Below are 27084 nucleotides of genomic sequence, written 5' to 3'. Positions count from 1 at the left end.
TAAGGTAACTTAACTCCTGGGGCTGTAGGAACGCACGCCCATACATGAAGACACTTTTGGCCACATTTTATGACTTTCAAGATCAGGACCACCATTTATGGCCATTTTATTCCCTTCCATTTTGATTTATTTCTAGTTTTTACTTTGAATTAGTTTCTTCTTTAATCAATTAACTATTCTTCTAGTTAGTTCCTCCCTTTGCTGGTTTTCACTTTTACTTCCTCTTTATGAAATATTTTGTTGAGAATGTTTTGTAGTGTAGGCTTTCAAATTGTGAATTCTTTTAACTTTTGTTTATCATGGAAGGTTTTTATTTCATTGTCAATTCTGAAGCTGAATTTTACTGGGTAGAGTATTCTCAGCTGGCATCCATTTTCTTTCAGAGCTTGGTATATATTATTCCAAAACCTTGCTCTGAGGGTCTGAGTTGAGAGATCAGCTGATATCTGAATTGGTTTCCCTCTAAACATTACCTGCTATTTTTCTCTGGCTGCCTTTAAAATTCTGTCCTTATTCTATATGTTAGGCATTTTCATAATAATGTGCCTTGGTGTGGGTCTGTTGTAATTTTGTATATTTGGGGTCCTGTAAGCTTTTGTATTTGATTTTCTGTTTCATTCTTTAGGTTTGGGAAATTTTCTGATATAATTTCATTGAAAAGATTGTACATTTCTTTGGTTTGTACTCTGAGCCTTCATCTGTACTGATAAATCTTAAATTTAGTCTTTTCAGGTTATCCCAAGTTTTCTTCATGGTCTCTTAACATCTTTCTCCATGGTTAACTTTGTTTTCAAGAGTATATATTTTGTCTTCATTCCTGAAACACTGTCTTTCAAGTGGTGTAGTCTGATGGTGATACTTTCCAATGAATTCTTTATTTGATTTTTCTTCATTTTGAGGATTTCTTCTTGATTTTTTTTTTTTTTTAGAATCTCTCTTTATTGAAGTGATCTTTCACTTCCTGTGTTTTGTCTCTGACATCAGTCCTCACATCGTCCTTTACCTCTCAGATTAGTTTAATTACATACATTCTAAATTTCTTCCCTGACATTTCTTCCACCATGGTATCATTAGATTCTGTTATTGTAGTACCTTGGTTTGTTTGGGGCAATTTGTTCCCTTGCTTCCAGTACCTTACTGTTTAGGGGAAGACAAATAATAACAACCAATGCAAACAGTATACAGCATTAAACCAAATAGTTCCTATTATGATGACTACAATGTTAATTATCACAGTGAACAGAATTGTTGTGATCAATTATTGCCTGCAATAAAAACAGCAAGTTTAGAAAAGGGTTTACAATTTCAAATGGTGAACAGGGGAGAACAGAAGTGATAGAGGATATGATGATTATGAGGGAAGAGGAGACAAGATAGAGTGAAAAATTAAAGGAAGAGTGAAAGAACAATAGAGATTGACTGCTAGCAGAAGAAAAGAGAAAGCATCAAGGGAAACAGAAAAGTGAAAATGTGTAATTAAAGTAGAATTAAAGGGGCTGGGATTGTGGCTCAGCGGGGTAGAGCGCTCGTCTAGCACATGCAAGGCCCTGGGTTCAATCCTCAGCACCACATAAAAACAAAGATATTGTGTACCGTTACAATTAAAAAAATATATTAAAAAAATAAAGTAGAATTAAAACTAAAATATACTTATCAAACATCTGAGTCCTTAAAAAAACTGATCCATGAAAAATGACTGGCTTTAGAAATGGTAGAAATGAAAAAAAAAAAATGTCCAGGTACCATTAAGGTCACAATTAAACAGGGAAAGGAAAAGAGAAAAAAAGATTCTATGAAAAGTTAAAGATTTCTTTTCATTGGAGTTCAAAGGATTCTCAGCTTCTCAGCAGTTTTAGGTGGGGGTCCTCTGTAATGTGACGCTATACCCTCGGAATTGCTGGAGTGAGAGCAGTAATCCTGTAGGTGGAATTCCTAGAGGCAGGGTGTAGGCTTAGGTGGGCTCCAGGCTCTTCAATGAATGCCAGTTGGTCTGGAGATTTTAAATCAGCACACCTCCAGGGCCTAGTAATTGCCAGTTTATACTGGAAGACTATACCTCAGGGATCTTCCCTGGGTTCCACTTATGTGGTGGGGGAGCCAATTCTTAGTCCCCTATGTCACCTGCAGCCCCTTCTTTCCTAGTCTTGGGTTTAGTCTCCAAACTCAATCTGTCCCGCCCTATCCTTCTGAATTCCTGGCCAGATGCATTTTTCGCAGCAGGTCCTGCAAGCAAGCAGGTTGGAGAGGGAGGAGGGGTAGAGCAAGGTGGGTTTCCATAATCATGAACTCAGGCATTCTGATGCCAAGTTCTATTTGGTGCATTTAATTCTGAAATAGGTAAAGTCATATTTTAAAATATTTGCCTTTTCAAAGGGTATGAAAAATGGTCCAAAGATTGAAAAATGACCCAAACATTGAAAAGTTGTTCATTTTTTTTCTTGTAGAGAAATATAAATGAAGCTACCCTGAGATATCAATTCATATGTATCATATTGGCAAAAATTCAGAAGCCTAACCACACATTTTGTTAGCAATGCCATGAGCAAAATGGAATGCTTATACATTGCCGGTGAGAATGTAGAATTGTTTCAGTTTCTGTGGAGGGGAATTTAGCAGTATCCAACAAAACTAATTTAGCCAGCAGTCCCACCTCCACAAAAATTAAACACCACTCATAGGAGACTATTTGAATAAAATATTATCATTACCTAATGAAGTATTGTGCAGAAGTAAGAAAGAATAAGAGAGATCTCTTTAAACTACTATATAAGGAATAGTTTCAAAGATACATTGGAAAGTGAAGAACAAAGAATCATATATAGTGTATTAATTTGGTGATATGAGTAAGAAGTGGTAATAAGTATGTATTTGCTTTTTTTTCAAAATAGACTGTAAGTAGAATAAATCAAAATCAATAAAAATGATCACTCATGAGAATTGAAGATATATAGATATGGGAGCAAGACTTCCAAGCTTTTAAATAATTTTTTTTTTTACTTTAAACCATGTAAAAGTTTTAGATTTATTTTTTTTAATAAATAGAAAAGAATGGGGAAAGCCTGCCCTAAAATTCAATGCAAATATGAAACAAATTACCCCAAACGTATATCATTTTGAAGACTTCACAGAAAGAAATTAATTAAAGTAACTTGTAAGCATGATACCTACAAAGAAATTTGTACTTAATATTTGTTGTTGTGATGGTATTGGTGTATAATGTTGAATCTATTTTGTAAGGAGGGCAAATAAGTTATTAACTAAGGGTTCTCACTGTGGTTAGGGAGATACAAATGATGGGTAAAGGGCAAGAGGGAGAGAAAGAAACCTACGGTGTTGAATATGAATTTTTCCTAGCTTTGTCTACTGGAAAGTTTTAGAAGCAATGATAAGTTGCCCAGATCTTGATTTCAAAATATGATTCTTTGCTAAAAGAAACCAGGGTTCTTTGGGGGAAATGGTGACTCCATTGACAAAGTGAATCTGGAACAACTCTTTGAACCAAAAAGCAAGGAAGTTCTCAAAGACTAACGAGGTCATACCAGAAAGAACCAGTTTGATGAGATTCCTACTGACCAAATTCAGGACAATTTGAATGTCAAAAAATATAATAATAATGTTGTGGATTATGACATACTAAATAAAAAATAAACCCAGTGTCCAGATCATAATCACACTCTAAAAGAGAGTGTGAAAGTTGAATGTGGTGGCACATGCCTATAATCCCACATAGGAGGATCATAATTTCAATGCCATCCTCAAAAAAATTTAGCGAAGTCCTTTCTCAAAAAATATATAAATAAAAAGGTGTGGGCATATAATCAGTGGTTAAGCACTCCTCAATTCAATCCCTAGTATCTCTTTAAAAAAAAAAAAAAGGATGGGAGGAATGGTTAGATGAAGTTCTCTTGTTTATAGAAGAATAATAGCTCTGTCATACAGAAGGTTTACCGTTTTGTAACTTCCAGTAATTGATTTGGGCAAGATTATTTTCATACTATATCCAAGGGGTAAAAGTTATTATAAAACAGTATGTACACAGAACTTCAAAGATGACTAATACCCATGTATTACTAATTGTAAAAAAAAAAAAAAATCTTTCCAGTAGAGCAATATGGTTCAAACTCCACATGACCAAGAGTGGGACAAACTGACTTTATGTGCCTCTTGATTTGATGCAGTAGGAAATATACAACATCACCCTTGTAACAGTCTTGTCAAAAATGTTTGACCTGAATCTAATCACCAAATCCAGATTGTAGGGAGTTCTCCAAGACAACAGATCTGGAGTCTACAAAGATATCAAATACATAAAAGATTTTTTAAAAAGGTGGGGACACAAACTTTTAAAAAAGAAGCAAAGATGCACTGTTCTAGATTAGAGAATAGAGACATGGCAACCACATGTGAAGTATGATTCTTTTTTTTTTTTTTTTACTACTTTTTTTTTTTTAAAGAGAGAGTGAGAGAGAATTTTAATATTTATTGTTTAGTTATCAGCGGACACAACATCTTTATTTGTATGTGGTGCTGAGGATCGAACCCTGGCCGCACGCATGCCAGGCGAGCGCGCTGCCGCTTGAGCCACATCCCCAGCCCTAAGTATGATTCTTGATTGAGCAATTAAAAAAGACATTCCAGGAACAGTTGTAGAAATTAAAATATGGATCATGTGTTAGGTTGTTATTGCATTAGGGTTATGTTTCTTGGATGTGATAATAGTGTTACATAAAAATGTTCTTAGGTGATACATTTTCAAGTGTTAAATATCAATCATATACTCAGGTTGCTTTCATATGTTCAGGGGAAATGTGTGATATGTATTGAAAAAAAAGAGGAAGAGAAAGTAAATGTGGCAAAATATCAGCAATTGATTGCTTTCCAGATAATTTACAGGACCCCCCTTCTTTGAGTTTGCTGTTTATCCATCTTAAAATTTTTAAAAAAATATTTTTTTAGTTATAGAGGGACAGACTACCTTTATTCATTTATTTATTTTTTGTGGTGCTGAGGATTAAACCCAGTGTCTCACACATGCAAGGCAAGTGCTCTTACACTGAACTACGACCCCAGCCCTCTGTCTTAAGTTTTTGAGCATCATGTTTCCATTCTTTAACAGAGCTTCTATTTTCTTCTCTTCTGCCACACTCTCATAATCCTGCCCCCCAACTTATTAGAGGGAATATACTACACTAGAAATTGTGGTCTTCGGAATAAAATCTAGATTTAATTCATAATAATGCTGCTTTGATCACAACATTCATATCTAACTTAGATCGGATTAGTCAAAGGTATCTCTCCTCCTTTATGATCTTGAGGAAAAATTATTTGAATTTTATAAGTACCTCTTATCTATAAAAATTAAGATAACTATTATTTGTGAAAACGACATATAATAATTAAATTGCCTGCACTGTATAAATATTATTGGCTCTCTTTTTAGAAGCTCTACTTCTTCCTCCACAGTACTCCTTTTCAAGTATTGTATTTAGTTGAGTTGCTAATACTCCCTAACCTTGTCTTCTTTGCTCCACAGGGTTCAGAATGGAACGCCTCCAACTTAGAGGACTTACAAAACCGAGGGTAAGCACACAAATCTATTGCTTTTTCTCCTGTGTGACAAAAGCCCCTATTTAGTCTTTATGTTATCATAGTATCGGTGGTTGATTTTAATCTTAAGAGTTATTTCCTACTGATTCTAATCAAGTGTAATCTAATAAAAGTTAAAAGTGGCTATTTTCCACCTGTTCCATTCCAAGACAGATCAGCCATTTTAATGGAAGACTTTTAAGAATAAAAACGTAAGTCTTTAGTGCTCTTTAAAATCAAATGTAGGGCTGGGGATATAGCTCGTTGGTAGAGTGCTTGCCTTGCATGCACAGGGCCCTGGGTTTGATCCCTAGCACCCCCCGAAAAAAAAATCAAATATAGTTTTTAGTTCCTGGGGGTTTTGTTTGTTTTGTTTTATTTTTTGTTTAGGGGGGTGGTAGTTGGTTGGTTTTGGTGGGCAGGTGATACCAGAGATTGAACCCAGGGGCACTTAACCACTGAACTACATGTCCAGCCCTTAGGGAGACCCTCCAGCTCAGGGTCTCCCTAAGTTGCTAAGGCTGGCTTTGAACTTGGAGATCCTCCTGCTTCAACCTTCCTAGCTGCTGGGATTCCTGATGTGTGATACCACACTCAGCTTGGTTTCTGTTTTTATGTAAGAGGACATAGAATTGCATATTTGGGGTTCATAGAGCTGTTCATTCACATTTATTGGGTATTTTTTGTGGGTCAAGCACTGTACTTGGTGTTAGGAATCCACAGACTCAAATAAGACTCAGCCCCTTTTATCTTTTCCTGATTGAAAAATAAGTAGGTTATGAATGTAAAGTAAGCAAGCTTCTGAAATTGAATAATGGTTATTAAGTTTGATTGTAGTAATTGAGACTACAGTGACAATTCAGCAAGCAAAAGCTGCCATTCTTCCCTTTTTACTTCTTAGCTAAGGCCTACTAAATTTCTTATTGAACCTCACTGTAAAAGAACAGATTATCCCATTAAGAGAAGAGAAAATTGAGCTGGGGATGGAGCGTTTGCACAGGACATGGGTTCAATCTCTAGGTTATATCCTGGTCTTATGAATTGATGTCTAACTCAGATCTTTATACCAAGGGTGTACTCAGTAAATATGGGATAAATAAGGAGAGGAAATCAATTAGTACACTGGCTGGGAATTCCAAAATCTAGCGTCTAATCCTATGTCTGCTGTTTGCCCTCTTTGAGCCTGGAAACTATAAGCCTACATAATTGTTTACTGCTTAGGATTCTTGAAGTTTCCCCCAAGTGTGGGGGCCACTTATAGAATAATAACATTAAATCTGCTATATGCACAGGGTCTGTACACTTTGACTTTAGAACAACCCTAGCAGGCGATAAGACCCATCCTTCTCATATTTTTTGAATTTTTAATTTTTTAAAACTGATACGTGTAAATGGTACATATTAATGGGGTACCACATGATGTTTCAATACATGAATCCATTGTATAATGTTTTAATTAGGTTAAATGTATTTATCTCCTCATACATTTATCTTTTCTTTATGGTAGAAACATTCAAAATCCTTTTCTTTTTTTAGCCTTTTGAAATGTACAGTATGGTATTGTTATCTATAATCACCACCCTAGTATGTAATAGTACACCATCATTTACTTCTTATAAGGCTTAATTATAAAATGGAACATCTCATTGTGTAAAAGACAGAATGGTTAGATGTTCAGATACCTGTTTAGATATCATTTCTTAAATTCAGTGTTTTGGTTTTTTATTTTGTTTTTGTTTTGTGGTACTGGGTATTGAACCCAGGAGTGGCTTTTCCACTAATCTACATCCCTAGCTGCCCCCCACCCTTTTTTTTAGGCAGGGTCTCACTAGTTGCTAAGGCTCTTGCAGTTATCCTCAAATTTGCAATCCTCAGGAGAAATTACCACCATGTGCCATGGTACCCAGGAGACTCAGTGTTTCTTAAATTTTAGTATATGAAGAATTATAGTTCATGGGTCTATACACAATCATGTGTTCTGCCCCCTGTGGATGATTTATGGGATTTTCAAGTGTAATTTTGGCAATAAAGCCATTTCCACACAACCTATTGACTTTAGAACCTAACCTCAAGTAAAGTGCTGCTCCATATGGAGTCATTTACTGCTGAGATGGCGAAAAAATTTCAGAGTGCCAGTACAAATTGGCAGGGACTGTTTGAAACTAGGTAATGAAAAGAATTGAAAATCCCTTTCTGGCCAGCCAGGTAGGTAATGTCATGATCCATTACTGAGGTATGGGATCGGATGTGGGAGATTGTTTGTTTTTATTTTAAGAAAATAAGAGAAGTACACTTGCCTTTTTTTTTTTTTTTTTTTTTTTTTTTTTAGTTTTATTGAAGTATAACTCATATACCTTACAATTCACCCATTCACCAGTTTAGAGACAGAGTTTCACTGAGCTGCAACTTCCTGGCTAAGTTGCTGAGGCTGGCTTTGAATTCTTAACTCAGCCTCCCAAGTTGCTGGAATTACAGGTGTGCACCACCATGCCTGGCAATTTAGAACATTTTTTTTTCAACCCAGAAGACAGCTATAGCCTTTATTGGTCACTTCCATTTTCCTTCTTCCCCCATCCCTGGAAACTGCTAATGTCTGTCACAGACAGATAGTTACTTTTTATCTATCACAAATGAAGCTGCTATGATCATGGTGTCTAACTTTTGGGGTGGACATGTTTCCCATTTCTCTTGGGTTGCACCTAGGAGAGGAATTTGTGGGTCATGTGATAACTGTGTTCAGCTTTTTGAGGAACTGCTAGACTATTTTCCACAGTAGTCATACAATTTTACATTCCTACCATGTGCTTGACTTTCAAATTTTAAAAAATCCCTTCTAGTAAGAGGTTTTGATACTAAGTTAAAACAGATTGAATTCATGTCTCAGAAAAATTTTAGCTACTTGGCCTTAACCATAGAGTTGGTTAACTGTGGCTTTCTTTCTGTAGTCATTTCTTTGACTTCAGACACTGGGTTTGTAGAACCCCACATATGATTCTCAGGAGAAAGCAGCTTCTACGTAGAGAAGTGAGTTAATCTGTATTCTGTTGTGGAGTAAACTAGTGATGTTCAAGTCCACACAGTACTGAGGAAAAACAACCTCTGGTAAACTCAACCCTAATATCTGTTGAGATGGTACAGTCAGAGAAGAAATAGAAGAAATTTTTTTATAGAGAAACCCTTTTCTGCAAGCATTGTCTGTATGGGAGAATCCTCAGACACATCTGCTGCCATAGCAACCAGGAATGCTGCCAGATAAAGTTAAAGGAGTTTCAAGTCCAACTTTCCTCTGACCCTCCCAGGCCTGACCTCATTTGCCTTTCATGTAGTTTAAGAGAGTAATAGTGCAAACCTAACAATTTGGCATTTAGAAAAATAGGACAACAGTGCTATTAACAATTAAACTTGACAATTATAATAACTTTTATCTATGCTATTAAAAATAGCAAAAAAAATGCTGTTATATCTGGAATAAACATACTTGATATTCAGGTAAAAAAAAATCCTTTTCTCTTTTTTTTATTCAGGTACATGTTAATAGTCTGATTTTATACAGATAACTTCTAACAAAAATTGATATTGGTAATGTTACTAACAGAGAAGCTGTTAGGTTATGGATCTCACATTGATTCTTAGGAGTAAGATACAGGCCTGTTTTTTTTTTAAGAGATTATCAAAGATGAGGTTGTGTGATTATACATAAACTGAAAATGGAATTTATAGCTTTTTATCATTATTTTTGTATTTAATTTCTATCAATTGCATAAACAAGTTTTGAATAAGAAAAACAGTGCTGAGAGTTAGGGATGTAACTCAGTGATAAGAGTGCTTGCCACCTTCAGCAAGGCCCTGGGTTCAATCCCAAGCACTGTGGAAAAAGAAAAATAGTGTTGAGAATTGGATTTAACCTGAATAATAGAATATATATTTTTCCTTGGTTTCCTGACAGGGTACGTTATATCTTGAATGTCACTCGAGAGATAGATAACTTCTTCCCAGGAGTCTTTGAGTATCATAACATCCGGGTATATGATGAAGAAGCAACAGATCTCCTGGCTTACTGGAATGACACTTATAAATTCATCTCTAAAGCAAAGTAAGTAAATAGCCCTGCATGGTCTGACCCTGGTTCCTCATGATATACCACACATGGCTGGGGCCAAAGGCTATAGATAATTTACTGGTGATATTCAGGAAAAAGGTTGTAAAGAGAAAAGATTTTGTAATCCTAGGCAAAAGACTAATGACTTAATACTTTTCCTTTAAGTAAATGAATCCCCCCAGAAGTGACCTCATATTGACCTCATGTTTTCCATTGAGCACAAAATTAAAGAAAGTAGTGTAATGCTTCAACTAAAGAAATAGAAGTTAGATGTAGAAGAAATCTGAATGAAATTCTTAAAGTTTCCACATGGATGAGTTTGTAAGTTAGAGAACAGAAATTATTCTGAATAGCTGGAATACCAGTTCCTCCTCTCTGAAGGCAAGGAAAGAACAGTGAACTTAGGAAATCTTTTCCTGATCTTTTTTTTTTTTTAACATTTTTTAAATTGTTGATGAACATCTATTTTATTCATTTATTCATATGCAGCGCTGAGAATCGAACCCAGTGCCTCACACATGCTAGGCAAGTGCTCTACCACTAGGCCACAACCCTAGCCCTGCCAATCGTTTACCTTATTTTTATCATATTTTTAATGGTAGAATTTTTCTCTGACCCTTCATGGATATCTTCCTTAAATTAAGTAGCTCTTTTCTTGAAATTATTTAGTATTTACTTAGTGTTTAGTATTAGTTAGTCTTAACATTTTTTTTTTTAAATATTTATTTATTTTTAGTTTTCGGCAGACACAACATCTTTGTTTGTATGTGGTGCTGAGGATCGAACCCGGGCCGCATGCATGCCAGGCAAGCTCGCTACCGCTTGAGCCACACCCCCAGCCCTAGTCTTAACATTAACATGACATTTTTGAAGTCCCTGAGGATTTCCTCGCCATTTGTATTCATTCCTTCACTAGAAGAAACTATAAATGAGCTTGTTGGCACATCCTCCTGCAGTTAGGACTACATTCACACCATCCCTCTCAAATGAAAAATGTTTCTGTTCTTAAAGTCCTCCAAGAATGATTATACCCTTCTCTTAAGGAACCTCATAGTCAATACATTCCTCCTTGTGGTTACCCTGAATTCTCATATTCTAGCTTTGAGCCTGTTCCTTTGGCCTCTAGCCATTTATTACCTGAAGTGTTTTATATTCTTGAAGACTACTATTAAATTATTCCCATTTATGGTATACCTACTTTGTGCCAGTTACTTTATGTGCATTCTCTCATTTGATATTTTCTAAAATCCAGAGAGGCAGATACTGTCATCACCCTATATGAATGAGAACAGACCACACAAAGGAGATTCATAGAGTGAATCTCTTTTCATAACAAGTGATGGAGATGGGACTTGAACCAAGGTTGTGTCTATTTTGAAATCCATAAGTATACAGAAATAGTCTAGTTCCATAAGGAAAGCAAACTAGAAAGACTAGGCAAGTTGTCAGGGTCACAGCTAAAGAGGCTAGAGTTCAAGGCATGGACCCAGTCGCAATGAAAATAGAGGCTGATGCCAGTTAAGATGGGGAGACACATGAGGCACCCATGGCACAAATGGAGGCACCCCCACTCAGGCTTCTACAAGTGTGGGTCAGCATGTGAGAGGGGGTAATTAAGCCTCCTTAAATGCTGTGCCCTGGATGCCTCCTATATCGAATGTATCACGACCCTGATTCCCAATATGAGGTCATGCTTAACTGAATGATTGATTCTTCGTGCCAGGAGAAGGTAGCTCAAACTGAAGCGTGGAATAGGGTTAGGTGAGAAATGACTTATATCTTTCATTACATGAGTTAGAAGCTATCCTCTGAAATATCCTGTTGCAAATATGCTAAAAAGATATTTTCATAGAACTAGATTTCATAATTTGATTTTTTAAAAAAATATTTATTTTTTAGTTTTAAGTAGACACAGTCTTTATTTTTAAGTGGTGCTGAGGATTGAACTCAATGCCTTATGCGTGCTAGGCGAGCACTCTACCACTGAACCACAACCCCAGCCCCTCATAATTTGACTTGGTTATCCAAGTTTGAGCTCCTTCCATGCCTACAGGCATAAACCTGAAAATTGATATTTCAACGTTGTCAGAACTCAGTGGGAAAATAAAGAGCACATGTCTAAACTTTCATCTGAGTCACTGTGCATTGGCTTTCTAACTGTAGTTTAAAGGAAAGTACTAGTGTGTAGTAAGTAAAACAAATAATTCTTAAGTCATTGGGATAATACGTAAGCACACAGAGTGACATTCATGCCATCCTTAAGACACCAAAATTTTGTACCTGATTGACAAAAGGCTAATCTTCCTTCCTTCTGCAACTGTTTCTGTTATTCCAAGACTATTCTCTACATTCTTGTAGATTATCTGGCTCACTTATTTCAGCACATCACCTCATGCTTCATTATACTGGTGACTTAATAATACGTCATGAGTCTCTTGTTTCCAGAAGCAGTGTTGTAAGCTTCTGGGAGGAAGCTAGTCTACCATCATCACACAGTGAATGAGTTATGGATTTTCCCTGATCCTAATATGTACATACTTTTGATTTTTTTTTTTTTTTTTTTTTTTGGAATAGACACTTGGGAAGGATTCTAGAACCCATGTACACTAGCAATAAATGGTTCCTCACATGCTTCCACTCAACTCCCTGGGTTGTATACCTGCCAATCTCTAATCATAACACATGTTGTGAAAAGTAATATTCAGAACTATGTCTGAATAGGGAAGAAGGTTGGGTTTATTAGGTTTGTGCTTTCCTCGAGGGACAGAACCCTTAGTGAAACTTAAACTGAAAATAACTCAAAATTTTATTTGAATAAATTAGATGAATCACATCTGTAAATCAGAAGAGTGTCAGTCATGATATATGTTCCTGGGGCTGTGAGGGAACTAGCCTCCACCAAACACAGATTAGGATATAGTCTCTAAATTCAAAGTGCTTCCTCTATATTCTGTGACCATCATTGCACTGACCATATTAAATTTTAATTATTTATTCCTTCTGCTGAATCCTATTCTTTGGGATAACAGCTTTGTGTTACTTATGTCTACATCTTAGCACCTTGAACATTGTCTTACATATGGTAAATGTCTGGTAAATATTTGTTAAATGAATTAAAGAGACTTAACATTAGTAAACATTATTTACGATCTCACTTAAGACCTGCTTACCTTAAACCCATATTTGATCATAGCATACATAAGTGTACCAAGCATGGGGATTACATAGTAAGAAAATAGAAGGACAGATCAGAAGACTTGGGGGAAAAAAAATCTAGAATCCAGCTTTTAAAATGAACCACTGTTTTCCTCTATTCTTTACCTCAATTCCTAAACTAGGAAGCATGGATCTAAATGCCTTGTGCACTGCAAGATGGGTGTGAGTCGCTCAGCCTCCACCGTGATTGCCTATGCAATGAAGGAATATGGCTGGAATCTGGACCGAGCCTATGACTACGTGAAAGAAAGACGAACAGTGACCAAGCCCAACCCCAGCTTCATGCGACAACTGGAAGAATACCAGGGGATCTTGCTGGCAAGGTGAGTCCTTCAGTGATTTTCTTAAATTTTCTCTTCTTTATAATAAGGCAAGGTAAATGTCCTTCTCAACAGGTAATAATTCTCAGCCTAATTTGGATGTGATCTTTTTCTTAACTTGGTCTTCTTTCTCTGTCAAAGTTTCAAATAATAAGGACTGAGAATGTGGCTCAGTGGTAGAGTATTTTTTCTTAGTATGCACAAGGCCCTGAATTTGATCCCAGCACTGAAAAAAAGAATTTAAATAAGTATAAGCATTTAAGATTAGTGTGGAAGATTAGGCATTTAGTCTTTCAGAGTCATATTAGGTTGATATAAACTAAAAGATGAAAATACTATTAGTTCTCAACAAGGTACAGATTTTAATAAGTACTTCTCAATATCTATTTTTGTTCTTTATAAATATACATGACAATAGAGTGTATTTGGTGGGGATACTGGCTATTAAACTCAGGGGCACTTGGCCAGTGAGCCACATCCCCAGCCCTATTTTGTATTTTATTTAGAGACAGGATCTCACTGAGTCACTTAGTGCGTCACTTTTGCTGAGGCTGCTTTGACCTCGAGTTCTGCCTGCCTCAGCCTCCTGAGCCACTGGGATTACAGGCATGTGCCACCACACCCTGTCCAGTAGAGTATATTTTGACATATTATACATACATGGAGTATAACTTATTCTAATTAGGATCCATTCTTTTTGTTTGTTTGTTTGAGGAGTTTTTTTATTCTAATTATACGTGATAACAGAATGCATTTCAATTCATTGTATACAAATGGAGCACCACTTTTCATTTCTCTGGTTGTACATGATGAAGCGTCACACCATATGTGCAGTCATACATGTACATAGGATAATGATGTCTATCTCATTCTACCATCTTTCCTGCCCCCATGTCCCCTCCCTTCCCAGGATCCCATTCTTGTGGTTGTACGTGATGTGGAGTTTCACTGGTCACATATTCATACTTGAACATGGGAAAGTTATGTTCAATTCATTTTATTGTCTTTGCTATTCCCATTCCCCCCTTCCCTTCATTCCCCTTTGGCTAATTCAACGAACTTTTATTCTTCCCTCCCCCGCCCTTATTGTATGTTAGCTTCTACATATCAGAGAAAACATTTGGCCTTTGGTTTTTTGGGATTGGCTTATTTCAGTTAACATGATAGTCTCCAGTTCCATCCATTTACCAGCAAATGTCATAATTTCATTATGGCTACGTAATATTCCATTGTGTATATATACCACATTTTCTTTATCCGTTCATCTGTTGAAGAGTGCCTAGGTTGGCTTCATAGCTTAACTATTGTGAATTGAGCTGCTGTAAAAATTGATGTGGCTGCATCACTGTAGTATGCTGATTTTAAGTCCTTTGGGTATATACTAAGGAGTGGGATAACTGGGTCAATGGTGGTTCCATTCCAAGTTTTCTAAGGAATCTCCATAGTGGTTGTACCAATTTGCAGTCCCACCAGCAATGTGTGAGAGACTTATCAGTATCTTAAAAGGTTGAATATAGGGCTGGGGATGTGGCTCAAGTGGTAGCGCGCTCCTCTGGCATGCGGGCGGCCGGGGTTCGATCCTCAGCACCACATACCAACAAAAGATGTTGTGTCTGCCGATAACTAAAAAATAAATATTAAAAAAAAATTCTCTCTCTCTCTCTCTCTCTAAAAAAAAAAAAAAAGGTTGAATATAGCTGCTTCATCAAAATGATACCATTTACTCCTAAGGTAATACTAAATTAGGCTTAGCTGAAATTCTTGGAAATTTTTTGGCCCATTGTGTTTAAAAAAAAAAACAAAAAACCTGCTATTACTTTGGGTATTTTGTTTTCTTCAGTGCCTGACTTCACTGAGCCCTTTCTAGAATTTTGGTCATGTGGAAGATGTGTATAATTTGTGTATAATTTCATGTGTATGTGATACTTCCCAGAAACAGCTCTTTCTTATTTTCTTTTCCTTAAAAAAAAAAAAAAACTTTAAATCTAATTATACACATCTGTGTGTTGCAAAAATGCAGAAAATTATAATGGGATAAATAACATATAAGCTCAATACTCAGTCAGCAGCTGACATTACATTACCTGGTTTCTAGGTTTTATCACATATTTTTAAAGCATTTTTTTTTACACAATACCTTTATTTTGTTTGTTTATTTATTTTTATGTGGTGTTGAGGATCAAACCCAGGGCCTCACGCATGCTAGGCGAGCGCTCTACCGCTGAGCCACAACCCCAGCCCCTTTATCACATATTTTGATGGATATTTTTTTCCACAAAAACTGTTTTACAACCTGCCTCTCCACCCAGTACAGGTCTTGAATATATTCCTGTATCAATAAGAGCCAGCTGTTTTAAAGTACAACTTGGTAAATGGTTACTAAAATGAGTAATTAATTTCACTACATTATTACCCTTCTACAGGTGAAAAGCACCTTCAGCTGTTCTTGGGAACAAGTGCCAGATTTTAGATGACTTGAGGATCAGTTTCTTCAGATACCACATACTGAAATTTTATGGACTGCTAGATTTTGTTTTGTTATTTTCCATGTGGGCATGTTCTAGGTGGTTTTGTTAGGGTGAAGGCACAGCTGTCTAGAAGCAGTTGGGGTTGGTGCCAGGGTTTTACTCCAGCAAGTCCCATGACTTGGTCTTGACTCTTGAATCTGGGCTGTATTTCCCCTAAACAAAATGTTAAATAGCCTTCCAGGCTATCCAGGCAGAGGGACCACCCTCCCACCCGCAAAGTATTGTGAAAATGTGGCCACAGCATAGCATGATGGTTTCCACTAAAAAACCCCTCCCATTTACTCAGCACTTGGCATGATTTCATCTGAGCCATTCTTCTAGCAGGCTGGAGAATACTGAAACCTCTTCTGGTTTTGAAAAAAAATTTATAGATCTTTAGGGCCAGATTTTGATGATGCTTTTCAATTAAATCAGAAGATAGGACACAGAAATTCTTTTTGGCATAAGAAAGAGGCATCTAAGGGTTTGATGAGACATGAATATATATTCACAGACATACCCATGACAGATATTAGGCAATGTCCTCACGTGACCCATGAGAGGAAAGATACTATGTGTCCTGCCAATTTCAGTATTTATTCTGGAATCCCAGGCTACTGCAAGCTGTTGGGCTAAGTTTTTTAGCATATGTGGTTTTTCTTAGATGTTAAAGGAATTTCAGAAAAATCTTAAATGAGGATAAGAAGAGCAGCACAAACCCCCAAATCACCCTTCCTCTTCCCTTTCCCTTTCTTTTTTTGTTCCATCCTAATTTCCTGGGCTTGATTCAGGGAGGGAGGGCAAGCCCGTGGGAGAGAAAACCACAGAAGTTGAGTCAGTAGATCTGGTTTCCGTTCCTGGTTCACCCTGTTGCTGCAGCCCTCAGAAGTTACTTCACATTTCTGATCCTCACTTGACCCCATCTATAAAATGTAAATCAAGAGATCTACCTCACAAGATTATTGTGAGTTAAAATGTGTTTAAATGTTTACTATGTATTGTTGAAGATTATTTCTCATCAACTCCTTTCTCCAGGGTTACCCAGAAAACATGCACGTGCCATTTATTTCCTCCCCCATGACATCAACAACTGCCTCCCACCACCCATAAGCACACTAACTCTACAGAAACTAGAAGGGGAAATGTTCCTGGAATTTCCTGTATTGTGATGTTTCCTGGATTTTAAGTATTAGAGTCCAGTGTAGAAGTGTCATTTAGGCTGCTTTTGGCTCCAAGTAGTAGAATACCTCCATCAATCAGGATCTCAGCAAGAAATAACACATTCAAGCCTGGCACATTGGCACATGCCTGTAATCCCAGCTGCTTGGGAGGCTGAAACAGGAGGCTTGCAAGTTCAAAGCCAGCCTCAGCAATTTAGCAAGACCCTGTCTCAAAATATAAAATAAAAAAGGCTGAGGATATGGCTTGGTGGTTGAGCACCCCTGGGTTTAGTCCTTGTTACCAAAAACAAAAGAAATGAAGGAAGGAAAGAAAAAAAAAAGAAATAGTACACTCAGATTAGGGTTATTGAAGGAAAGTTTTAAAAAGGAACTATTTACAAAGATGGGGCATTTTAGCAGAATCAAGGGAGTTGTATCTGCAGAGCTGTTTGGTAATAACGCCTGTTCCAAAGAGAGAGACCCCCATTTACTGGAAACTGGAAGAATACTCCTGTAGAAAAAGTACCTTCAGAAACAAGCAATAACCTTCAATCAAAGGGATATAGCTAGTCTGAGGTGCCCAACCCTCAGGGTCTTTCTTCCAATGCCCTTTCTGAGGCTTCCCATTAGGCAAACCCTGTGAGAGAAGAAGACCTCCTGTGGTTCATTGATCAGCCTCCAATGCAGAGAGAAAAGATAAGAATCTGAAGAGCATACTCATAGAGACAAATAGAAGATATCCTGCCCAATACCCCCACTACATGTAGTTTTAAAAGTTAGACCATTTATCACCTCCTCTAACAAAAGCACAGAAATAGTCTCAAATGGCCTGGTGGTAATGTAATCAGGGACTTTGATATGTACCTCTTTTTGCTCTACCTGCCTCAGTTAATGGTTTGGTCCCTTAAGTTGTCTCCATGTGATTGCTAGATGTCTGCCATGTTTGTAGATATTTGCATGTAAATTGCCAGCATATGGCTGAAGGAAAAGGACATTTAAATGAGGGAGAATGACTTTTCCCAGAAGCTCCCATAGACTTCCTCTGGGAACTGGGGTTGGGGAGAGTGAGTCTTATGCCCAAAGCTGGTCTCTGGCCAGGGAAATAGGATTTCTAGGATTTGGCTAAAATATATTCACATTTAATCCTCTAGAGAAGTGTCACATTCCCTCGTCCTATGGGACAGTGAACACCCAAACCAAATTATACCCGTATACGCATAGGTATACAGCCATTAGGGTCTAGAGTGCATGATGTGTTATCCAGAAACCTTGGCACTTGAAGGTTAACTGTGAGGTAAATTGTGCTGAGCTGACTCTTGCCTATCCCCAAAGTCCTGTACCAGGCAGGACCTGATGCTTAAAACACTGGCAGTGGCGGCGGCTGATTATTGTTGTTGTTGTTGTTGCTGCTGCTGCTGCTGCTGCTGCAGTGGGGTCTTGCTCTATTACTGAGGTTGGTCTCAAATTTGCAATTCCTCTGCCTCAGCCTCCTGAGTTTCTAGGATTACACATGTGCACCACTGTACCTTGCCACCTGCCTGTTCAGAAGAGAAAAGAAAAAAGAATCCCCAGATTCTTGTGGCTGTCTGGAAACACTGTCAAGCCTTGCAGTTCAGGTAACCAGGAAAGGAAAGCCCTTAGAAAAATCCCACTCATTCTGTTTGCAAAGAAATTCTAAGGCTGGAGTTGTGGCTCAGCAGTAGAGTGCTCGTCTAGCATATGCAAGGCCCTGGGTTCATCCTCAGCACCACATAAAAATAAAATAAAGGTATTGTATCCAACTACAACTAAAAAAATAAATAAAATATTTTAAAAAATAAAGAAATTCTATTTCCTGTCCATGTTTTCTCCTGGGTTGTATGTGGTGATTTTCTCAAGGAGATTGTTCCCTGATCCGAGCATTCACTAGCTCTGTGGTTATCCAGGATAACACTGGATGCTTAATTGGAGGTAGAAACCCTCTGTTTGAGGGCATTAGTTTAATGCTTTGAGGTCTTAGTAGAGAAGGTTACCAAACTAATACCAAGTTCTTGTAGAGATTGTAGTTGATTAGAATCTTAATTAGTGTGAAAGGGTGTGAGCCAAGAAAATGACAGCCCTCTGAAATACAAAGGACTCTGCACTTTACAAAATATTATTAAGAGCTTGGAGAAGACTTATTTAATATCCCCCTTTAGACCTAAGAAGGAGGGTTTCATAAATCTGCAATACTGTTCATGTCTGATTTTTTTTTTATATAGTTGGGGAGTGGGAGCAAGACAGAAGAACAAAAGAAAAGTTTGTGTGTGTGTGTTATAATTCTCCATTAAACTACCATGATCATGCAGGTATCTGGCAGATTTATGTTCCATTAGACAGGTTCAGATTTCAGGCAGACCATTTGCAAGCTGGACCATGTGTCTGTGGTATTAGATTACAGAAAAATTGGATGGTAGCCAGGGAAATTTGTGCCACATGTCTTCAGAAATGGCAGTTTTGATTCTTTGAAGGCCCTGTCTCAAGGTTAGAGGAGGCAGGGTTGCCTTTTACGCTGATTTTGCTAGTGGAGATTTTGAGGTTGTTCTAGTGCTTGGTGATCAGCCAGCAGCAGGGGACCTAAGAATAAAAGAATATGGATTTCTGCTCAGGTGACAGCCAGTTCCAATTGAGGTTTCAAAGGATTTTCTTTCCTTGTTTTATTTTATTTTATTTTATTTTTTGTAGCTATAGATGGACAGCATGCCTTTATTTTATTTATTTTTATGCAGTGCTAAGGATTGAACCTAGTGCCTCATGTGTACTAACCAAGCACTGTGCCACTAAGCTATAGCTCTAGCCCTCAAAGGATTTTCTTAATAGCTTTTCAGTTAAAAGTATCCTAAAGTATCCTAAAGTATCTAGGGCCATGCCCAGCACACCAAAACTTCTCAATCACTGCCTTTTGCCTTTCTACCTACTGATTGCCTAATTCCCTAAAAAGTAACCATAAGCAGTCAGATTTTCCTGTAAACTGGTCCTCCTTTTTAATAGTATTTTCTTCTGTATAATTTTCTTGATGCTTTACCAAACATAGTAAGAATAAAAGAGAGATGGAAAGAAAGGGGAAATGGGAAAATAAGGTGTCTTAAATATCGTGTCATTTAAATTTCCTTCTTATTCATTACTGTCAAAAGCCAAATTTTTATCCAGAGTAGCCCAGTCATCTTGTATGTGTCTGTGTGTTTACATGAATCCAAATTCAGGTCAGAGGCCACTCAAAGGGGGTAATGATCTGAGGCTTGGTTGCATCATTCAGGCCACAGACCAACTCTGAAGTTCTTTTTTGGCAGCTTGTATACTTGCTGCCTGCCTGGAATAGGCAGAGGAGAGTCTGCTGGATTTAAAAGTTAACAGTTTAAAATAATAGAAATGATCTAATGTCTTACATCTATCCCTACCAGTGATAGAACATTAGAATACACTGGCTCTGGGCAAAGCTTCTTTGGAAAACAATCTAATGTTGCCATATAAAACTGATGATGCATATATACCCTATGACCCATGTTTTCCACTTCTATATATAACAGTCTGAGAAACTTAGGTATGTACCAGGCACTAGAATGTCCATGGAAGTGTTGTTTGTAATAGCCAAAACTGGTAACAAGATGGATAAATTGTGATATATTCCTTACACTCTATGAATCAGATTAACACACAGTATAATTGTATTTATAAAAAGTTTAAAGCATGCAAAGCTAAGCAATATCTAAGAACAAAATATGTGATAACACTTTAAAAAAGGGGGGGGGGGCAAGCGTGGTTGCGCAAGCCTATAATCCCAGCAGCTAGGGAGATTGAGGCAGGAGGATCACAAGTTCAAAGCCAGCCTCAACAATTTAGGAAGGCGGTAAGCAACTCAGTGAGACCCTGTCTCTAAATAAAGCACAAAATAGGTCTGGGGATGTGGCTCAGTGGTCAAGTGCCCCTGAGTTCAATCCCTAGTACCCTCCCCACCCCAGAAAAAGAAAGGGAATGAATGATAAGTACAACATTCATGGGGGGAAGTTACCCCTGAGTAGGGGGTGGAGGAAAGGGGGTCAGGAAAGGACTCATGAAGTAGCAGTGCTTCAGAGGTAATGGTAATGACTGGATTGTATCAAAGAGCTACTTGCTGCTCTCCCTGCAGGTCCTATTGCAAAGGCAACAGCAGTAGACCAATCTTAGGATTAGGATGTGTCTTTTTGCTTTATAAGTGTCAATTTAATTCCAGAGCCTCAACCCAATATTTTCTGATGATTATCTCCCCGCAGAAGAGAAGGAAATCCCGCTGGGCAGCAGACTATGATGTTAGTGCTTCCTCTGAAACATGTACTATTTGTGCCCATAGCATAGCTTCCATCTCTCATTCCCTTCTAATGATCCAGGTATTTTTAAAAACTGTACTTTGGAGGATTCTTGGAATCATGAAAACTGCTAATTAGACTGTTGACCAATAAAATCAGCTTTTTTCTTTCTTTTCTTTTCTTTTTTTTTTTAACTATTAGAACAGCTGTCAGAACAGCTACCCTCTGGGCTGTCTTCCCAGTCATGTACATCACAGGTATTGTTCTACCACATGAGCAAGAGGAGTTGGTACAGGTTTGAACATTCTCATGATAGGTGACAGAAATTAAAAAGTACAGTCATATTTAGTTCAGGGAAATAGGGGTATCTGAATATAAGAGAAGAAGTTTTAAAAGGAAACAAACTGAACCTGAATGATAATAATAATAATATATGACTTTAGGCCCCACTTATCCAAGCACTCAGCTTGCATCCTTGCTCAGCCACTCATTTGAGAAGTGTGATATGTTGTCTCCTCCTAGGGGTGGCTGGAGTTTATGCAGCTTAGAAAGAGTGAAAACCCCACCTTGCACCCAGCTAATTGATTACAGCTAGTCTTCATAAGAGCCTGACCTGCTTCCTACATGGGAAAGCACCCCTCTGCTATGTAGGCCTGAGTCAGAGCCCCACCCACGTAGCAGACAGACAGGGGGAGCTGAGAGCAGGTGCAGAGTTGAGAACAAACAGGGGGTCACATTAGTGCAGGCGCATGACTCGGCAGAGTTCGGGTGTGGCCCCAAGCCCGGGGCAAGTTGTTTTGGGCCAAGTTTTACATTCCACCCAGTGGTTAGGTAACTCTTAATAGGCTTGTAAGTAGTGGAGACCAGACTTAGTGGCCTGCTCACTGTGTAGGTGATCCTGGCCCACTACACAGCCAGCTTTCCCCTTTGGGACAGGACTTGGGGATTTTTGCTTCCTGTGAGTGTGTAGATTGAAATTAATCCCATCCCCACCTCAGAGCTTCTCTCCATGAAATAACCAAAGAGTAATTATGGAAAAGTGGTCCTTTAATTCACCTGCCTTTCTTTTCTTCCTTTTTTTCAGTACTGGGGATTGAATCCATGGCCCAGGGGCATTTAACCACTGAGCAACATCCCCAGCCCTTTTATTTATTTAGAGACAGAGTCTTGCTAAGTTGCTGAGGCTGGCCTTGAACTCATAGTCTACCTCAGCATGTGTACCACTGCACCTGGCCCATGTGCTTTTCCAAGTATCACCTTAGCTTGATTTTCTTATCCTAAGGTTCTTCTGAAAATGGCCTGTTCTTCATGTTTACCCTCTTCATTCTGTTGCAGAGCATTCTCTCCAGATTTATAAGCCCCAACTTTGTTTTCTAATTAAAGATCACCATCCTCCCCATAACTCCATGTCAGCCATTAACCCTGTATGAACTCCTTATCCCAGTTATGAGGAGTTGGTAATGGACTCCATTAGACTATTTCCCTTTGTATGATATGTATGTTTTTTGGTTTTAGGGTGTTTTTCTTCATTTATTTTTTGATACCAGGGATTGAACCCAGAGGCATTCAACCACTAAGCCACATCCCCAGCCCTTTTTTTATATTGTATTTAGAGACAGGGTCTCACTGAGTTACTTAGGGCTTCAGCCTCCCAAGCAGCCAGGATTACAGGCCTGCGCCACCATGCCTGGTGGGTTGTTCCCCCACCGTTGTAGTTGTTAAACATGCTTATATTTTTAAATTCAAAGTTACAAGAATATAAAATAGAGAAACTAATAGCCTTCCCCAGAAGTATGTTTGCCTTCCTCAAAAGAATCACTATTACCAGTTGATGATCTTCCTCCAAATTTTTTCCTGTACAAACATATACAACATGCTTTTTACTTAATAGTGTGCATTGAACATTTTTAACACAATTTTTAACAGCCTCAGAGCATATAGATATATAAAGTATAATTTAAATTATTTTTGGTGTCTAATTTTTAGTATCACAGTATTATATTGAAGATCCTTATATGAATATATTTGTGCACTTGTAGTATTTCTCCAAGAAAAATTCTTAAAGGAAAATTGCTGGTTAAAAGATTAAATTTGGAGCTGGGCATGGTGGCACATGCCTATAGTTCCAGCAGCTCGGGAGACTGAGGTAGGAGGATAGCAAGTTCAAAGCCAGCCTCGGCAACTTAGTGAGGCCCTAAGCAACCTGGTGAAACCCTATCTCTAAATAAAATACAAAAAAGGGCTGGGGATGTGGCTCAGTGGTTAAGTGGCCTGGTTTCAATCCCTGGTACCAAAAAAAGGTTAAGTTTGCCATCTTTGACTCAGTATGTTCTATAATTCACACTTACCTTCAGTGTATAAGAGGGATTGTTTGGCCATACGATTATCAACAATGGTTGTTATCAATGATTTTATTTCCTGTCAAATTGGTAGATTAAAAAAAAAGACCTCATATTGATTTATTGCTATTTTGCTTTATTTTGGTTTTTGCTATTAGTAAAATTGAGCATCTTTTGAAATGTTTATTGCCTAGTTCTGTTGAGCAATGTAAGAAGATTTTACAGGTTAAGCTTTATCTGGGAGTGATTTCCTGGGAGGGTGTTGATTATTTTCACAAACCAGAGTAAGTTATTTCCTGTGTACATCCACAGCAAACAGCGGCATAACAAACTCTGGAGATCTCATTCAGATAGCGACCTCTCAGACCACCATGAACCCATCTGCAAACCTGGGCTAGAACTCAACAAGAAGGAGATCACCACCTCAGCAGACCAGATTGCTGAAGTGAAGACCATGGAGAGTCACCCACCCATCCCTCCTGTCTTTGTAGAACATGTGATCCCACAAGATACAAATCAAAAAGGCCTGTGTACCAAAGAAAGAATGATCTGCCTGGAGTTTACTTCTAGGGAATTTCATGCTGGACAGATTGAAGATGAATTAAACTTAAATGACATCAATGGATGCTCATCAGGGTGTTGTCTCAATGAATCAAAATTTCCTCTTGACAACTGCCATGCATCCAAAGTCTTAATCCAACCTGGACAGGCCACTGAAATGGCCAACAAGTTCCCAGACTTAACAGTGGAAGATCTGGAGACAGATGCACTGAAAGCAGACATGAATGTCCACTTACTGCCTATGGAAGAATTGACATCCCGACTGAAAGACCTCCCTATGTCCCCTGATCCTGAGTCACCAAGCTCCCAGCCCAGTAGCCAGGCTGAAATCTCAGATTTCAGTACAGATCGCATTGATTTTTTTAGTGCCCTAGAGAAGTTTGTAGAACTCTCTCAAGAAACCCGGTCTCGATCTTTTTCCCACTCAAGGATGGAGGAACTAGGCGGAGGAAGGAGTGAGAGCTGTCGACTATCAGTGATAGAAGTAGCCCCATCCGAAGTGACTGTTGATGACCAGAGAAGCAGCTCTTTGAGTAATACTCCCCATGCATCTGAAGAATCTTCAGTGGATGAGGAACAGTCAAAGGTAAAAACTATTCTTATAGTTTACCATTTAATGAAGTTCTTTCAAAAGACAAAATATTTGAGGTTCTGTTATGGTCACTTTATTTTTATGTTTGTAAAGGTTTAGGAAGCAGTAAGGAGGAGATGGTCTACTAAGATTTTTCTTCAAAACTTAGGATTTAAATATTTTTTAAATCCTCAATTGCCTTTTGAGTATTTTATCTTTTTTCAGGCCTTTAGTATCATTAGAAGCATTTCTGAGGGGATGACAGAGGAAAGGATTAGCCAAAACAAATGTCCAATGTTCTGGCTGAACAAGGAGAGATCCCCTTTGTGGGTGGACCTCTACAGTTTATATCAAAACTTACCAGTAATGAAGTGCCAGGGACTCAGATGCTGCCTGAATGAGACTTGTGCCTCCTTGAGAAGATAAATTTGTCTGGAAAATTCTCTTTGTCTCAGAAAATTCAAAAACTAGACATGAATAAATAGTTGTTGGAGTAGCAACTGATTGCCATGCTGACATCTCCCTGTTAATAAAGTTTCTGAATTTTTCAGATCCACTTCTACGATACTCAAGAATTAGAGACCTGGCCCAATGGTGCACACCTGTAATCCCAGTGACTGGGGAGGCTGAGGCAGGAGGATCACAAGTTTGAGGCCAGCCTCAACAACTTAGCAAGACCCTATCTCAAAATTTTTTTAAAAAAGGACTGAGGAGGGGCTGGGGATGTGGCTCAAGCGGTAGCACACTCGCCTGGTGTGCGTGCGGCCCGGGTTCGATCCTCAGCACCACGTACAAACAAAGATGTTGTGTCCGCCGAGAACTAAAAAATAAATTAATAAAAAAAAAAAAAAAAAGGACTGAGGAGGGCTAGGGTTGTAACTCAGTGGTAGAGTGCTTGCCTAGCATGTGTGAAGCACTGGGTTCAATTCTCAGCACCACATACAAATAAATGAATATAAAAAAAAAAAGGTCCATCAACAACTAAAAAAAAATATTAAAAGAACTGTGGACGTAGCTCAGTGTACACCATCCTTGTGTTCAAACCTCAGAAACAAAAAAAGAAGAAGTAGGGTAGGGGTGGAGGTATAGCTCAGTTGTAAAGTGCCACTGGGTTCCATCCCCAGTACCCCCAAAAAAAGGAGTTGGTTTGGGAAAATGAATTTGAGGAACAGACAGAATCCTAAGATTCTTTTTAGTCACATATAGTTCTTATAATAAGCCATCTTATTATAAGACCAGGGGAGGAAAATACTATATATTGTCACTTCTAAGACTCATTTTCACTTTGACAACTCCTAAAATTAGGATGCATCTAACAAATAATGGTTTCTTAAATCAATACCATGCAGTAGTTGGAGAATAAATGGTGACAAATTTACTGTAACAAATTTTCACCTAATGATTTTAACAGAGCTGACTAGATTCTTGACATCTCCTTATTTACACTTCATAGTTAGCCCACCTTGTTCGTGACTCATCTGTTCTCTCTTCTTAACTACCCCAGAGCAGCTCTTGCCTCTGCTTTTCTTCCCTCATTCCCAAAGACTGTGCCTCTGTTTTGTTTCTACTGGGAAGTCAGAATACTTGAGCTCTCCTTTAGACTAGCGGGTGCAGCAGCGCTCTCAGAAATAGCTTTCCTTCAGCATTCCTGGTCATATGAGTCCTCCCTTCATACTGGTGCACACACCAGGCTGGCTGTGGCATCTCTCTAGTGTTGGCAAGTTCACTTTTGCCTGATGTCCTGGCAGATTTCCCCAAAAGGCATGACTGACCTTGTTTGTTTGTGCTAGCTCTGATTCTCTTTTGAAGGAAAAAAACAAGAACAATTCCTATGCAAATACAATACTTTGAAGTCTTACATAAAAGTGTTAACAAAGTAGATTGATAGAGTAATCCTTTAAGAGTATCCAAGGACCATTTTCAGATTTTGAAATTCTAATTTTTTTTACAGTAGGATCTGATTTTGCATTGGCCAATTTTCTTTGGTCTTTTTATAAACCCATCTGGGAATTTGTAACTGGTAAAAGAGTAAATGTCCAAGAGTGGTTATTTCTTTCTTTTTTTTTTTTAATTTTTTTTAAAGAGAGAGAGAGAGAGAATTTTTAATATTTATTTTTTTAGTTTTTGGCGGACACAACATCTTTGTTTGTATGTGGTGCTGAGGATCGAACCCAGGCTGCATGCATGCCAGGCAAGCACGCTATCGCTTGAGCCACACCCCCAGCCCCAAGAGTGGTTATTTCTAAGTTTGCTGAGGCACATGGCTGCATGAACAAAGGAGCCTTTTCCAGAAAGAGCCCTGTGAAATTAAGGGATTGTGCAATCAGATACAAGGTGCATTCTCCCTGCCCTTCTGTGCTGGAATGCTGCCACTAGAAAGAGCAGGGGAAAGATATGGATGAAAGTTAGCAAGACAGGAGATCA

At 38.2% G+C, this 27084-nt stretch overlaps 1 protein-coding gene across 4 annotated transcripts in view; it reads left to right on the top strand.

The window, feature by feature from the left end:
- Positions 1-27084, top strand: part of Ssh2 (slingshot protein phosphatase 2) — a 265723-nt gene that overhangs the window by 231237 nt on the left and 7402 nt on the right. For all 4 annotated transcript variants that reach the window (XM_076871695.1, XM_076871694.1, XM_076871696.1 and 1 more), the window contains 4 exons: positions 5534-5580; positions 9533-9679; positions 13024-13224; positions 23841-24675. In XM_076871695.1, the coding sequence (XP_076727810.1) occupies positions 5534-5580; positions 9533-9679; positions 13024-13224; positions 23841-24675 (1230 nt within the window). The remainder of the gene's footprint in view (positions 1-5533; positions 5581-9532; positions 9680-13023; positions 13225-23840; positions 24676-27084) is intronic.

Source organism: Callospermophilus lateralis, chromosome 11 (assembly GCF_048772815.1).
Source record: "Callospermophilus lateralis isolate mCalLat2 chromosome 11, mCalLat2.hap1, whole genome shotgun sequence".
Lineage (NCBI taxonomy): Eukaryota > Metazoa > Chordata > Mammalia > Rodentia > Sciuridae > Callospermophilus > Callospermophilus lateralis.
The sequence above is the reverse complement of the archived record's forward strand: the minus strand, read 5'-3'. Positions and strand labels throughout refer to the sequence as shown.